The sequence below is a fragment of the Anomalospiza imberbis genome, chromosome 16 (genome assembly GCF_031753505.1).
Source record: "Anomalospiza imberbis isolate Cuckoo-Finch-1a 21T00152 chromosome 16, ASM3175350v1, whole genome shotgun sequence".
Lineage (NCBI taxonomy): Eukaryota > Metazoa > Chordata > Aves > Passeriformes > Viduidae > Anomalospiza > Anomalospiza imberbis.
The window spans coordinates 2,110,988-2,126,120 of record NC_089696.1 but is presented as its reverse complement, the minus strand read 5'-3'; the positions used below and the strand labels follow the sequence as shown (position 1 = coordinate 2,126,120).

The following is a 15,133-nucleotide window of genomic DNA, read 5'->3' as shown; positions in this document are numbered from 1 at the left end:
CAGTTTGGACATCAGGAGGAATTTCCTCATGGAAAGGGTGGCCAGGCCTTGGAAGGGGCTGCCCAGGTGGGTGTTGTAGTCCCCATCCCTGGAGGTGTCCAAGGAAAGCCTGGATGTGGCACTCAGTGCTCTGGCCTGGTGGCAAGGTGGGCACTGGGCACAGATTGGACTTGATGATCTCAGAGGTCTTTCCAGACTCAGTGATTCTGGGATTCTGTTACTCCATGCTCACAGGGAATGGGGAATTAGGAGCGTGAGGGATGGAGCTGAGCTGCTTTGGGGTGCTCTGTGGTCGCAAGGACCTGGGGTCTGTCTCCATCCCTCTCCTGACAGGAGGGTTGGGTGTATCCAGGGCACAGAGACCCCTCTGTGAGGGGCTGATGCTCTGTGGAGATAAAACAGCAGAAGAACTAAGCAGGTGTGAATCCAGCCCAGCTGGAGGCTGTGCCAAGGAGGGGCAGGACACAGGGCAGGGGCATTGAGCTGGGTGCTCCTTTCCTCCAGCCCCAGTGTCCTTGGAGAAGTCCTTGCTCCCAGGAGCCCCAAAATGCTCCTGTGTTGTGGAGAACTTTCTCTCCAGCTGTGCAGCCCCCAGGATCCAGCAGATCCTGGCTGCAGGCCTCTTCCCCCTAGCAGGGTGAGCAGGGAGGCTTGGATGAGCAGGGGTCATTTTCTGTTCCCCTTGGAAGCTGGAGCAATTGCTGGGAGAGAGGAGCTGTGGAGCAGCTGGGAGTGGAACCACAGACCACACCGTTCTCGAGCTCTTTTAAGTCCTTGTTTCTGCTATAATGCAGACATAGAATCATTTATGTTGGAAAAGTCCTTTAGAATCATTGAATCCAACCATTAATGGATTTGATCTAATAACACTATACCTGGGCAAGGACTCGGGTGCTTTGGGGGGGGCACTTCTGGCTCAGCAGAGCAGTTTTTTCACGTGCATTTCTCTTTTGATTTCCATAAACACTTGTTTGTAGTGAATTCATCCGTGTGGCAGCTGGGTGAAGGGTGACACGGGGGGAGAGGCTGCTGTGCTCCGGGTGCTCCGTGGCTCAGAGGGAGCTGTGCTTCCCAAAAGCAGCCTGGCAGATGACATACTGCATTGACCTACTTTCGGGAGAGGCGCAGAAGTGTTGGGAGAGCTGTGTCCGTGGGCAGCTCCGGGATGAGAGCAGCGAGGAATGGCTCAAACACGCTGCTGGAAAATGCTGTGAAGGCTCTGGGGGCCAGGAATGGGAGATTGGCATGACAATGTCTTGGTTTGAAAAGACAGGTGTGTGCTAAGGAAGGCAGGAGCCTTCCTTGCAGTGGGAAATGTAACCCCTTCTCCCTCTGAATTGTTATCATTTTGAAATTAAGGGGCTCTCAGGCAAAGATATGGGAGCAGGAATAACAGTTCTTTATTAGGAAAACTAAAAATACAAATGCAATTGTACAAACACAAAAAAACCCACTACCAGAGTCAGAGCAGGCCCTGGCAGCCTGTGGGTCAGGGTGGTGGCAGCAGTCCCATCCCATGGTGGCTCAGCCCTCCTGCAGTGCCAGCTGTGCTTCTGCTGGAGCAGGGATCCTGCACAAGGCTGGAGTTTTCCTCTGAAGATCCGGTGGAAAAGGCAGCTGTTCCTCTGGGAATGCAGTGGAAAGGCTGTTCTGGTGCCCCAAAATCTCAGATTGTATCCAGGTAGGAATGCTTGGCTCCTCCCCTGGGCAGAGCATCTCCCCATGGGGTGATGGAATTTTCTCAGCCATGCAGGGACACTCACTGGCCATGAACAGGAGAGATCTCCTGGAGGGAGGGTTGGTTGTGGAAGAGATAAAGAAAAACAACCCAATGAACAGAAGATAGTTATCTGTCCATAGCCCCAGCTCTATCAGATGGGAACAGAATACACACCCCCAGCCACATCTTCCAACCTAAGACAGAATCTCTGCCCCTCTGAGAATTCCTTTTTTAGGAATGTCTCCCCTTTTATAAATTCCTGCTTTGGAGCATATGCCTGAGAAATCTGGCTGTGTCCAGTCACCATGATGGAGTGTAACAGGTCCAAAATACACCCTCAGTTCTGAGGGAATTCTGGTTCAAAGCTGGGATTAAAACCCCAAAGAATCATTGTTGGTTCAGCATTCCTTGGGAGGGAAAAGCATTGCTGTGTAGCCAGATCTCCTGGATATCAAAGCTAATTCCAGAGTGGAGAGACTTCCATGTGTCCTGAAGTGAAGGAAACCTGTGGTGGCTTTTTGGCCCACAGACCAAAACCCAACCTGATAAAGAAAAATCTGATGCCCAAATGAAAACAATTTTTTCTGGGAAATGAGGATAAAACCCACTGCAGGGACTACCTCTTTTCCCAGGAAGATGAAAACAGGGAGCAGTGCTTTATTGGAGCTTTGTAGCAGTTCTTAGTGTGAAAAACATGTTCACTCTCCTGTGAAAATGTAAAAAGTTTAATGAAGGACAATAGGAGACAAGGACCATGGAGCAAAGGTTGTTATGGCCAGGTGCATCTGGGCACTCAGCCAAGAGCACCCTGTTACCTTTGGGGTACCCCTTAAATACCTTTTAATTCCATCAGCCTGTTGTATATCCATAGACCCTTATGCATAGGAAGCTTTTCCCCAAACTAGTTTACGTGTCCCAAGAACTGTTTAGCATGGCTGCTCCTTGGATCCACGTTTTTAGAGCATGTGGATTCCTTGGTTGTGGTTTTAGTCCGTTCTTGTCACCTCCAGTTTTTAGACCTTGGTCCACTCTGTCTTCAGATATTGAGAGCTGATAGTTGGCAGATATGTACGGGTGTCCTCATCTGTGTTCATTGGATGTTATCCCACCCAAGCAGGCATTTTAACACAAGCACACTTCTATCAGCTATTTCACTACCATGTCTAAGCTTAATTAACAACAGAAATAAAAACTATAGCTTTATAACAAAGTTACTTTAACATCACACATATAAAATCCATTTTAATATTTGCAAAAAGCTAATATTATAATATGTATCTATAACATTAGCATGCTCTTCTTTGGAGATGATGACTGAAGAGAAAAGAGAGGCAGGTTCTATTGTAAAATGCAGGCAAACCCAATGGGAAGAAATGATGATGTCTAACTCCAGTCCAGAAGGCTGAATGATTTCTTTATTATAACTATGCTATAATACATTAATATACTATTTAAAGGAAGATTCTAAAACTATAAACCTACTTTTCTAACTACCATATCTAACCAACCCACAACTTGTGACCCTCTCTGAGAGTCCAGCCACAGGTGGGTTGGATTGGCCATCAGGTTCAAACAATCCTCACCAGAATCCAATCAAGCAATCACCCCAGGTAAACAATTCTCCAAGCACATTCCACATGGGAAAAACAAGGAGCAGAAATAGAAATTGTTTTCTCTTTCCTTCTCTCTGTGCTCCTCTATGAAAAATCCTGAAAGAGAGAGAAATGTGCTGCCACAGGTTCTTTAAAATAACATTTCTCCTCTTGCATCTGCTGCCTCTGTTTCTCCATTGCAGGATTCCCTTTCTGGGCCACACTGTTTTCCTTCACATCTGGTGCTGGGAATGCTTTTGGGAGCTGGGCTCGCCTGTGGTTTGGGGAGTGCACGGGAGGAGGCTGGGCTGGGCTGGTGACTCCATGTGGGTGTGGGGGGTGGTTTCTGTCCTGCCTGTTCTGCTGTCTCAGATGTTTGGATGTTAGTCCAGAGTGAGGGGTTGTCAATGCTTGGATCAGCCCAGGAAGGTGGGGAATGTGTCCTTCCTCCTGAGCAGGAGCACTTGGACAGGGCTCAGGAGATCCCTGGCCCAGCTTGGGGGAAGGAAAGGAGCCCAGCACCCTACAGAGCTGTCAGCTCCCTTCTCCTGAGGAATCCAGTCAATCTGGAGTTATTAACAAAGGGATAATTACTCAGCCAGGACTTCTGCTCCTCCCTGCTGGGCTCTGTCCCAGCCTGGGGGCTGGGACTGCACCTGGGGGCTGGGTGACCTGGCACCCCTGTGACACCCTGACAGGTTGATGTGGCAAAAGCTTTTTTCTCCAGGGCATTTCCTTGGACAGGAGAGGCTGCCTGTGATGTGGATTTCCTGGAAATCAAGGCTGATTGGGAAGCAGCTGGGTGGGTGAGCAGCAGGTGGGATGGTTCCAGTGGGCATCCACACACTGGGAAAAAACAATTTTCCCAATTCTCTGGTGTTCTAGCTGAGCACAGCTCACATTATCTCACTTCCATTCTGCCCGTCCCAGGCTGTGTCCCCTCCTGGCCTGGTCCCTGTGTCCCTCAATGTCTTTCTCCTTCATGATCCTATTTTCCAAGCTCTGACAGTCCAAACTGCTCCTGTAAATCAGTGGCAGTTTATTCCTCTTTAGAACAGGAAAGACTCCTGTTAACAAGGCAACAGGAAATTTTATTAACGTAGTTCATAATTGCAGAGAGCTCAGCAGAGATGATGCCACAGCTTCTAATAAAAACACCCCTGGTGAAGGTGGGCAATGGCTTGTTTGGACCTTGTTTCCATGTTTGGAATTGATGATCTTGGAGGTCTTCTCCAACCTGAGCAATTTTGTTTGTACCTCTCAGCCCCTCTGTGCCTTCCTGGACCCCTGTGAAAAGATCCAATTCCTCCCTGTGCTCCTTCCCCTGCAGGGGAGGGGTCAGGCACAGACAATGGCTGGAAAAAGGATCAAACCCCAATTTTACAGGACCCCCCCTCCATGATTTTGGTTTGTTTTGGGTGATGTTTCCTATACAGAAGCCAGTTGGAGCAAAAGGACTTGAAAGAATGCTTCTCTCCTCTCCTCCAGTGACAGGTGGAGTGACATGGACAATGACATGGTTTGGCTCTGCTTCCACGGGATTTTCCAGCAGTGTTGGAGTTAGGGGGACAAACAGGGAAGGAGATTCAAGCATGCACCTTCAGGAGCATTTCCCTGTTACTCTGCATAGCTTTTTAGGGGGTTTTGGAGGACTGGGACTCCAAAGTGCTCTACTGTGGCCAAGCAGCAGGAGGGCACAGGGGTTGCTCAGCCCTCCCTGTAACACACAGGACGTTTTTGAGCAGCACAATCATCATTTCCAAGAGATGGCTTAGAACTGTGGAACACCACCTTGGGCAGAATTCTCCTGCAGATGTAGTTTAGTCCCTCTCCTCTTATGGATTTTCTGTCCCCAGTTTCCCCTGAACCCAGGCTGGCTTCTGGTTATGACCTAGAGGGTGAATCTGAGATCAGAGGCTTTATAAATAACTTCATAAATCATTTTCATTGGTGATTTTGCAGCTCTGCTGTTGAAGTTGGAGCCTAGGCTGGCACAGGGGGTGTCTGTAGTGCCTGCCCAGACTCACAGCTCTCCTGTCCAGCACATCTTTTCCAGAGGCACATGGGTGGTTCTGATCCAAACCACTCCCCAGGGCTCAGTGACAGCATTGGAGAGGCTTGGCATTAATTGTGGTCAGTTTTTGGGTGTGGCTAGTGGAGGGCAGAAATGGCAAGTGACACCTGACTGACAAATACTAATGCCTGAATATCCCAATATTCAATATTCATGATCCTCTTTTCCAAGCTCCATCAGCTTGGAAAACTTCCATCATCCAAGCTGATGGAAGTGCTGTAGGTGTTGAAAATGTTCCCTTTAATCCTTGTGGGTCTGGAAGCTGTGCCTGGACCCACTCAGGCATTGCTCTGAAAATGAAACTCTGCCATGCTTGGAGGTAAGAACATTGTGAGCATTTCCTGCGCCCGGGGTTGGAAGCTCTGAGCTGGGGAGGATTGAACTGGGTTTAACTCTTATCCTTATTTCTCCACGTGGGAGCTTTGAGCTGGAAGGCTGAAGCCTTCAGAAAGCAATGGGAGCATCCAGTCAGTCCCAGCCTGTGGGACTGCCTGGTTTCTGCAGTGCTATTTGGGGTGTCACAACCATTTGAGCTCCTGAGTCAGGGTTCTCTTTAATTTTATTTTGCTTGTGCAAGAATCTTATATAAAGATAAGATTAAAGATTAAATCTATAAAAGAATATATAAAATATAAAATATTTTCTCTATTTATAATATTTTATATAAATATTAAATTAATACAAAATAGAAAATATATAAAATAAAATATATAAATATAAAGATATAAAGATAAGATAGTCTTCTGTGAGCTCCTGTGAGCATCTCAAGGAGTTTCTGCTTCAGGGCTCTCAAACCCTTTGACAGGAGAGGTTGTGTCAGCACTGATGTGCTCCTGGAAGCTGACTTGGGATGTTCTGCTGGTTCCATGAGCTCCTTCAAGAGGTCCTGCCCCAGTCTCTTCACAGAGCAGGGAGTGCAGGAACATGGGGTAGTGGTGAGCTTTGCAGTGCTGGGTTAATGGTTGGGCTCAGTCTTGGAGCTTTTCCAGCCCTTCATGATTCTGTGATCTCTGTCTGGAAAATCCAGCTTAGTTTCCAGAAGTGTAGAGATTTGGAAGTAGAAGGAGTGAAGGAGCTGGAGGACATCAGGAGGTCTCCTCAGCAGCAGCAAGTGCTATTTTGGAGGCTCAGTCTCTCCATCAGAAAGTGGCTCTAAGCCACTTTCTGGTGGCCCCAGACAGCACCTCATTTTCCACACCTCCAGCAGTAAGCCTTTGTTCCTGCACAAGCCTGCAGGAATCTGAGCTGGTCCTGGTGCCTGGCACACTCTGAAAAGACCACTCAGATTGCTGGGAATTAAAAATGAGATTCTGTGTTTTAAACTCAGCACAGATTCCAGGTGTTAAACTCAACTCAGCACAGATTCCAGGTGTTAAACTCAACTCAGCAGAAATTCCAGGTGTTAAACTCAACTCAGCACAGATTCCAGGTGTTAAACTCAACTCAGCAGAAATTCCAGGTGTTAAACTCAACTCAGCAGAAATTCCAGGTGTTAAACTCAACTCAGCACAGATTCCAGGTGTTAAACTCAACTCAGCAGAAATTCCAGGTGTTAAACTCAACTCAGCAGAAATTCCAGATGTTAAACTCAACTCAATAGAAATTCCAGGTGTTAAACTCAACTCAGCACAGATTCCAGGTGTTAAACTCAACTCAGCACAGATTCCAGGTGTTAAACTCAACTCAGCAGAAATTCCAGGTGTTAAACTCAACTCAGCAGAAATTCCAGATGTTAAACTCAACTCAATAGAAATTCCAGGTGTTAAACTCAACTCAATAGAAATTCCAGGTGTTAAACTCAACTCAGCACAGATTCCAGGTGTTAAACTCAACTCAGCAGAAATTCCAGGTGTTAAACTCAACTCAGCACAGATTCCAGATGTTAAACTCAACTCAATAGAAATTCCAGGTGCAGGGGTGGCCTCCTGCTCTGTCTCTGGGGCAGATGCTCACCAGGCCTCTGGGATGAAGGGAGGGCAGCTGGATTTGTGCCTCCAAAGGGCCTCCATGCCATGAAGGGAATTCCTTTCCATGCTGTGTCTGGAGGAGGCTGCAGGGCCTGTGCCGTGGGCAGGGGATCAAAGGGGATGTGTGATGAGCCCTGGTCAGTGAGAGTGATGCTCAGGAAATGAGGGACTGCTGGAGAGCATTAGCCAGGCTTGTGTAAGCAACCTTCATTCTGCCACTGCCTCCCTGGGAGCCTGGGCTGCCGTTTGCTCCCTCCCCTGGGGCATTTTTGGGAAATGATAGTTTGCAGTAAGTGCTCCTGCTCTGTTGGCCCGTCTCCGGGGCAAGCATGGAGCAGAAAGCTGCTCTTTGATGGGAGCAGCAGATTATAAATGTACTCACGGGCCACTCTGGGGAAGGAAAAGGTGGGTGGGTGGGATTGGTGCTGGCTTTATCCCACAGGGATCAAACCACATGGGTGATTAAGCACGAGACCCTGAGCTGCCTCTGGAAATCACAGAATCACAGAATAATGAGGTTGGAAGAGACCTCTAAGGTCATCAAGTCCAACCTATGCCCTAACACCTCAACTAGACTATAGCTCCAAGTGCCATGGCCAGTCTTTTTTAAACACATCCAGAGAGGGTGATTCCACCACCTCCCTGGGAAGACAATTCCAGTACTTTATGTTCTGGTTTGAAAGCAAAACCAGTGAGAGACTCCAAGTCAGAAATACAATTTATTGGGAAAAGGGAAAAGAAACAAAACACATGCAATAATACCAAAGGAAGACCACTGACAAAGTCAGAATACAACCTGACGCCCCTTTGGCCAGCGTGTTGGTAGCAGTTCAAGTTGGAGTGGCTGCAGCCCTCCTGGAGTGGCAGATGTGGTTTCTGTTGGAGCAGTGGTCCTGTAGAAAAGGTGTAATCGTCCAGTGGAAACCCCAGCTGTTCCTCTAGGAAACCTTTGGGAAGGCTGCCTGCCTGTCCGAAACTCCCAGAATATATCTAGGTGGGAATGCTTATCTCCTTCCCCCTGGGCGGAGCAGCTCACAATGGGCTGATGTCATTCTGAGGCACGGGTGGGTCCTTGATCACCTGTACAACAGAAAGGGCTCCTGGAGGGAGTTATCTCTGAGTCATGGGGCAAGACATTGATGGGCCACCAACAGGAGATAAGGAAAACTGCCCAGAAGACAACTGCTGCACAGATGGCAATGGAAAACATCCTGATTTTCAGTCGGACACTTTATTATTCTTTGGGTGAAATTTTTTTTCCTAATATCCAACTTGTACCTTCCCTGACGTAGCTTGAGGCTGTGTCCTCTTGTTCTGTCAGTGCTGCCCGCTGTAAGAGAGCGACCCCCACCTGTCCACAGCCTCCCTTCAGGGAGTGGTAGAGAGGAAAAAGGTCACCTCTAAGCCTCCTCTTCAAATGCTGGATAGTGGCTTCCCCTGTGCAGGATCCTCCTGAATTCCTGCAACTTTTAATCCTTGGCTGTGTGTCTCTTGTTTTCCAGCAGCATTCCCAGTAAGGGAGCTGGATTTATATAATTTTTTCTCCCTTAAGCCAATCAGAATTTGGTCCTGCTCCTTTTTGGGGTCTGTTTTATTCTGTGCCGTTCAGGTAGGTTCCAGGCCTTATTCCCACACTGAGCAGTGCAGGTCTGTGAGCTCACAAAATCCATCCTGTTGGAATGACTCGGAGTTGGAGGCTCTGTGGCTTGCAGCAGTGTGTACAGTGTGTTGGTAGATGAATTAAATGCTCCTGAAAGGCTCTTTTTCTAGGTCACTCCTATATGAAGCTGATAAAACTGGCTCTGTGTGACCCATGTGTCACTGCTGTACCCACAGCCCTTCACTCAAGGTGCCTTTTCACTGTGATCCTGCCTTCTGGAAGCAGTTTTTAGAATCTATTTCAGGAGCTTTATCCCAGAACTGCTGTTCCTGAGGGTTCCTGGGAGAGCCCAGGTGACTCTGGCAGACCTGAAAGCTCTGAAGCTCAGCAAGACATGGGAAGAAGTCTTATCCACCCCCATGGAGAGCCCATGGAATTATTCAGGTTGGGAAATCCCTCTGAGATCACTGTGACCAACCATTCCTCCAGCACTGCCAAGGCCACCAGTGACCCATGTCCCCAAGTGCCACATCCACATGGCTTTTAAATGGTGGCTTTCAGTGACAGGACAAGAGGAAACGGCCTCAAATTGTGCCAGGGGAGGTTTACATTGGATATTGGGAATATTCCTTCATGGAAGGGGTGGTCAGGCACTGGCACAGCTGCCCAGGGCAGTGGTGGAGTCTCCATTCCTGGAGGGATTTAAAAGTTGTGTGGATGTGGCACTTGGGGACATAGATTAATGGTGGCCTTGGCAGTGCTGGGAGAGCAGTTGGACTTGATGACATTAGAGGGCTTTTCCAGCCTGAATGATTCCATGATTCTGTGGTGGTTTAGCAGTAAAGCTGCCTGGAAGGTCTCTCACAGCCTGATTTTTACCTTTAAGGTGTTTGGATGTTTATAAATGTGACTGGCCTGGCAGTGGGAGTGATGGATAGAGCTGGAAGTGCAGGAGAAGCTGGTCATGGACACTCAGAGGACAAAAGGCAGTCCCTGATGCCACCCCCAGCCCTGGGTAAGCGCTTGGGTTTGAGCAGAGTAGGGCAGAGGTGACCCCAGGTGTTGTGACCACATCAGCTCTCAGTGGGGAAGGATAAAGAGAAATCAGGGATGGGTGTAAGCAAGGAAAGGCTGCTTTGTGCTGTGAGGGGCAGGGACAAGGGCATGTGAAGCTGAGCATTCACACGGGACTTGACTTTAATGTCCAGGGTGGAGAGCAGAGGGAACATGAGGGTCTGAGCTCAGCCTGTGCCACAGATTGGGGCTATTGAGTGCTGCTGCTGGTGGCCCACAGCCATCCCTGGCTCTGTTCCTGATATGGGGGGAGCAAACCCCTCCAGCTGTCACCACGTGGCTCCCTCTGCTCCTGGGGACAGTGCTGTCCACATGGGGAGTGCCACTCCACACCGAAGGTCTCCAAGTTTTTGGCTCCCAGGGTTTTTTGGCTCTTTTGGGCAGGAATTTGCAAGCTTAATGCAGGCTATTGTGCTGGCAGACTTGCAGGCTCTCCATGGCAACTCTCCCTATACACAAAGCACCATATGGCTTTTTTTTGGAGGGGGAGGGAATGAATCCAGCAGAAAAATCAACCTTTGTTTGTGGTGCTGTTTGTCTTTGATGTGTGGGGAGGTGGAAGCATGGAATGCTGGCTCCTGGACATGACTTGTGCTGGCCATGCCACCACGAGGGTGCAGGTGACCTCTCAGATGGTCTTTCCTGGATTTTTACACTGGAATTTCCTGTGAAAATAAACCCTTGGTACACAGAGACCCCCTCTTTGGGCTGGGCTCTCTGCACACAGATGGAGCAACAAGGATCCCATTGATGCCCAGCATGTTCATTCCCTGAAGGGCTGGGAAGGCTCCAGAACCCCTGTTTGGGCAGGAGCTGGGCAGGAGGTAGGTGATGGATGGCAGGAGCTGCCTGTGCCTGTGCTCTGCCCACGCTTCATACCCCTGATTCCAAAGGGAAGCCTTCACTTGCCTGCAAATCCTCCCTTTTCCAGCTCCTCTGGTAGGAATGAGGAGAATAAATATCTTTATCTATGTCTGTAGAAGAGTAGGAAGTGTTTGTGTGCCTCCTTGGAGGGGGAGGAAAAGAAATGCTGAGGGAATAAGGAGAAGGGAGCAGCCTGTGCCTTTGGGATGTGGTTCCAGGGGCTGCTGCGGGGTGCAGCAGGATCTCTGGAGATGCCTGGAGCTGACCACTGCCTGTGTGTGCTGGGGGGCAGGAGAGGTGGCTGCCTGTCCCCTCTGGGTGGTGTGACACAAGTTGCCTTCCAGGAGCACTGTTTGGTTTTAGTTTTGCCCCAGATGTGGGCCAAGGCTCCTCTTGGTGGCACCCACTGAGGTGAGCAGGTCACTGTCCCCATCCCCTCCCTGCTGCCAGCCACCAGGCTCAAATCCCAGGATAGCACCAGGGATAATTAATGGGAAAACTCCAGACTGTAGGCTCAGCCTCACAGAGGGAGGGAGCTGTGCAGGTGGGGACAGAGGGACATTGAGGAGAGGCACAACGCCATCTTCAGATTATGGAACCATTAAGGTTGGGAAAGACCTGCAAGGTCATCAAGTCCAAGATCCTCCTGTGCTCTCCCAGCAGTCAGAGCAGGAGGTGGCCTTGCCCTGAGCAGGGTGCAGGCAGCAGCAGCATTTCCAGCTGTATCTCAGGGCCCTGCTCTGGCTTTGCAGCCGGAGGAGAGCTCGGAGCAGCACCACTGCTGCTGCCACAGTGGGACAGCAGTGGGATATTGAAGGCCTAAAATGTGCCCAAGAGCATCTTTCACCCTGCTGCAGCCCTGAGCCTGTGGAGCACAGTGTTGGGTATGGCACTGGAAAAGCAATTTGGGTCATTCCTGGAGTGGATTCACAGCCTGACCCTGGGAGTCAGGCCCAGGTGAGGGCAGGGATCATTTCTTGGTGCCACGTGTTCAGCTTCTCCCACGCCAGGGAACTCCTCAGGTTGGTGGCTGCAGTATCTCCTGGATGGCCACCTGTGTGTGCATTTAATGGTCAGCTGAGAGGCCCTGGGGATGGTGTTTAGGTGGGAGATGTTGCTGCAGGCCTGTGCCCCAGTCACAGATTGTCAGAATGCTTTGGGTTGGAAGAGACTGTAAAATTCATTTCATCCACGGGCAGAAACACATTCTGCCATCCTAGGCTGCTCCAAGCCCCATCCAGCCTGGCCTTGGGCACTGCCAGGGATCCAGGGGCAGCCACAGCTGCTCTGGGCACCCTGTGCCAGGGCCTCCCCACCCTCCCAGGGAACAATTCCTTCCCAATATCCCATCCATCCCTGCCCTCTGGCAGTGGGAAGCCATTCCCTGTGTCCTGTCCCTCCATCCCTTGTCCCAAGTCCCTCTTCAGGACTCCTGGAGCCCCTTTGGGCACTGGAAGGTGTCCCTGAATCCTTCTCTTCTCCAGGTGAGCACCCCCAGTGCCTTGACCAACCCCTAAACCCTTGACCTTTTACCAGATGTATGAAATGACCACAGTGTGATTCCTTAATGAAAAAATAGCCCTTCTTGATACCTGGAGAAGAGCCCAGAGCAGGAGCTCTGCCTGTGCCTCTGGGTGAGGCTGGCACTGTCCCACCTGGGCAGCCGCAGCAGGACAACCTATGCGCCCCTTTGTGGGGCCTGGCATGGGGCTCTGAAGGGCACAGAGAGTGGCCCCTGTCCCTCCCCAAATCCTTGTGCATTCCCTGCGAGCACGGCCCGGTGCCTCCTCCTCCTCTCCCGGCCCGGCTCCTCGGCAGCAGCCAGGCCCGGTGCCGCAGCCATGGCAGCTCCGAGGCGTGTGGGCTTGAGCCTGCTGTTTATTTTGGGACTGCAGCACTGCTCCCGATTCGGCGCCTCCAGCCTGGGATCTAGGCCGCGCGCCGGATTGGGCATTAGCCGTTTCTTGAGGGAGCACGGGGAATTCGCGCTCCTTTCCTCGCTGGAAGGGCCGGGAGCAGTGCTGCAGACAGGGCTGTGGGGTGGGAGGAGGAATTCATTTTGAGGCTCTCTCGCCGCAAAGCTCCTGGTTTTGTGCGGATGCTCCTGATGCGGGTGGCCGCGGGAGGAGCAGGCGCCGAGGAGCTGCAGCCTGCCTTCCCCGCCGTTCCCATGGCACTTGGCTGTCACACACACATCCCAGGCATTCCCTGCCCACAGCGGGATTAAAGCCTTCTGGGAGAGGAATTAAAGGATGCAGGGAACGGAGATAGGGAAAGGAGTGGAGGGCATGGAGGGGTAGGGATGAATCCAGGAGCTGGCCCCATTGGAGCAGCAAGGGGATTTGTGGCAGGGAGAAGCCCTGCCGTTGCCCTCAGCCCCGGTGCGGGTGGGATGCCTGGAGCAGAGGCCCTTCCTGAGGGCTGGAGGCACCGGTGCGTGCACACAGAAGTTCCTGTCCCACCGCTGCCATGTCTCCCAAACCCACCCTGGGCGTGAGGGTGCAGATTTCCCTCTGGGTGATTGCAGCTGTGTGTTTTTTTCCCCGTGCAGACCCTGACAGCCAGCTGTATGATATGGGATATACCCCCGAGGAGGAAGCCCCGGCCTGCCCCGATGAGTTTGATGACTTCGTCACGTTTGAGGCAAGTATGAGCTCTGTTCGTTCCCATAAATGTTGGCTGCACGTGGAGTGGGATTTGGGCATGGAGGCTCTACCTGGGGAGAGAGGAGTTTGCTGTGACAGGGCTCAGGGATGCTTTACATGTAGAGACAAATTCAGTCTCTGGGTGACGGGCCCAGAGAACCCGCACCAAGCATTTGGTGCCGTTTGAGTTAAAATTGGTGTTGATAAAACGGAAAGAGCAGAGCACGGTGCCCTGGTGGTGACACGGGAAGGGGACCTGCTGCTCTGCTCTTGGGTTTGTCTTCCTGCTGGAGTTTCTGAGCCTAGAAAACCTGAGCTTGGTTTTGAGATATACCAGCCGCGAGCCTACCTGAGAGGCACAGCTGAGCGGTGGGATGTTGACATTTGGTGCTGTATGGCCAAGAAAAGGCAGAGCAGAGGACAAAAATCTACATTTTCTCTCTATTCTTGGGCTTGATGAAGGCTGTTTCTCTGATTTGGGTTGTTTTCCTCTAGTTAAAGCCTCCATGCCTTGGTTCCCTCCTGCATTCCTTACCACAGGGGCACATTGCAGCTGTGATCCTGCTGTTCCAGCTGGAAAGGACAGACCTCTTGTCTGTGCCTGGGGCCTTTGGGCTTGGCTTGCAAGGCTTCACCCATTCCCGCTCTGTGCCTTCCAGCCTGGAGCAGGAGGTGCTGCCCGAGCCTTGGGAGCAAAGGGATGGCTGGGTCCCTGTCCCACGTGGGGACTGAATCACTCCCCTCTGCTTTTTCTTTTCCAAACTTGCCTTTTCAGGGGTGTGACACCTATGTTGTGGTAGCCTGGATGTTTTTGGGGTTGTCCTGTGCAGGACCAGGAGTTGGGCTCTGATCCTTGTGGATCCCTTTCCACTCAGGATATTTTATGATTGTGATTTTTATCACGCTACTTGTTGCTGGCAATAAGACTCCCGACTTGCTTTGTATTTGCGTGCAAATATATTTATTTATATTTGTGTGTATTTTTGCTTGGTATAGTCTGTAGTACATAATTTTGGACTTGTGATTTCTTGATGAAAGGTTGATGATAGCCTGGGTGTTAGGCAGCTGGTCCTAAAATCTTGGAATGATTTGAGTTGAAAGGACCTTAAAGCCCATCCAGTGCCACCCCCTGCCATGGGCAGGGATACTTTCCACTATGCCACATCACTCCAAGCCCTGTCCAACCTGGCCTTGGGCACTTCCAGGGATCCAGGGGCAGCCACAGCTTCTCCAGGCAAGGTTGAATATTGGTTTATTTTTCCTTTTTGAAAGGTAGTTCAAAGCCCCAGGAACAGCTGAGGAGAAGTGGGACAGAAGGGCAGGGAGGCAGATGGATTTCCATGTACATTTTAACACTGGACTGAGCAGTGTGGAGGCTGTGACAGGAAAAGGCTTTCACTTTTTGCTCCTCAGACCTGTGTCAAGGGACCATCTTGCCTGAGATTCCGAGCAGGGATGTTTTCCAAGGGCTAATTTAACATAGATGAGCTCTGTCAGCGCTGGGAGCTATTCTGGGCAGCAATACCAACGAGGCAGGTGTGTGCCCCACTGGGATGAAATACTTCTGCTGCTGGGCCAGCCTTTCCTTGTAAAAACA

At 50.7% G+C, this 15,133-nt stretch overlaps 2 protein-coding genes across 6 annotated transcripts in view; one reads left to right on the top strand and one right to left on the bottom strand.

Moving 5' to 3' along the window:
- Positions 1-15,133, bottom strand: part of WDR24 (WD repeat domain 24) — a 249,235-nt gene that overhangs the window by 70,490 nt on the left and 163,612 nt on the right. The gene's annotated exons all lie outside the window — the stretch shown is intronic.
- Positions 1-15,133, top strand: part of RAB11FIP3 (RAB11 family interacting protein 3) — an 80,901-nt gene that overhangs the window by 27,552 nt on the left and 38,216 nt on the right. For 4 of the 5 annotated variants that reach the window (XM_068206505.1, XM_068206507.1, XM_068206510.1 and 1 more), the window contains one exon: positions 13,443-13,534. In XM_068206505.1, coding sequence (XP_068062606.1) covers positions 13,443-13,534 — 92 coding nt within the window. Of the gene's footprint in view, positions 1-13,277; positions 13,325-13,442; positions 13,535-15,133 lie in introns of those variants that run through there. The other variant, XM_068206509.1, reaches the window with a different exon arrangement.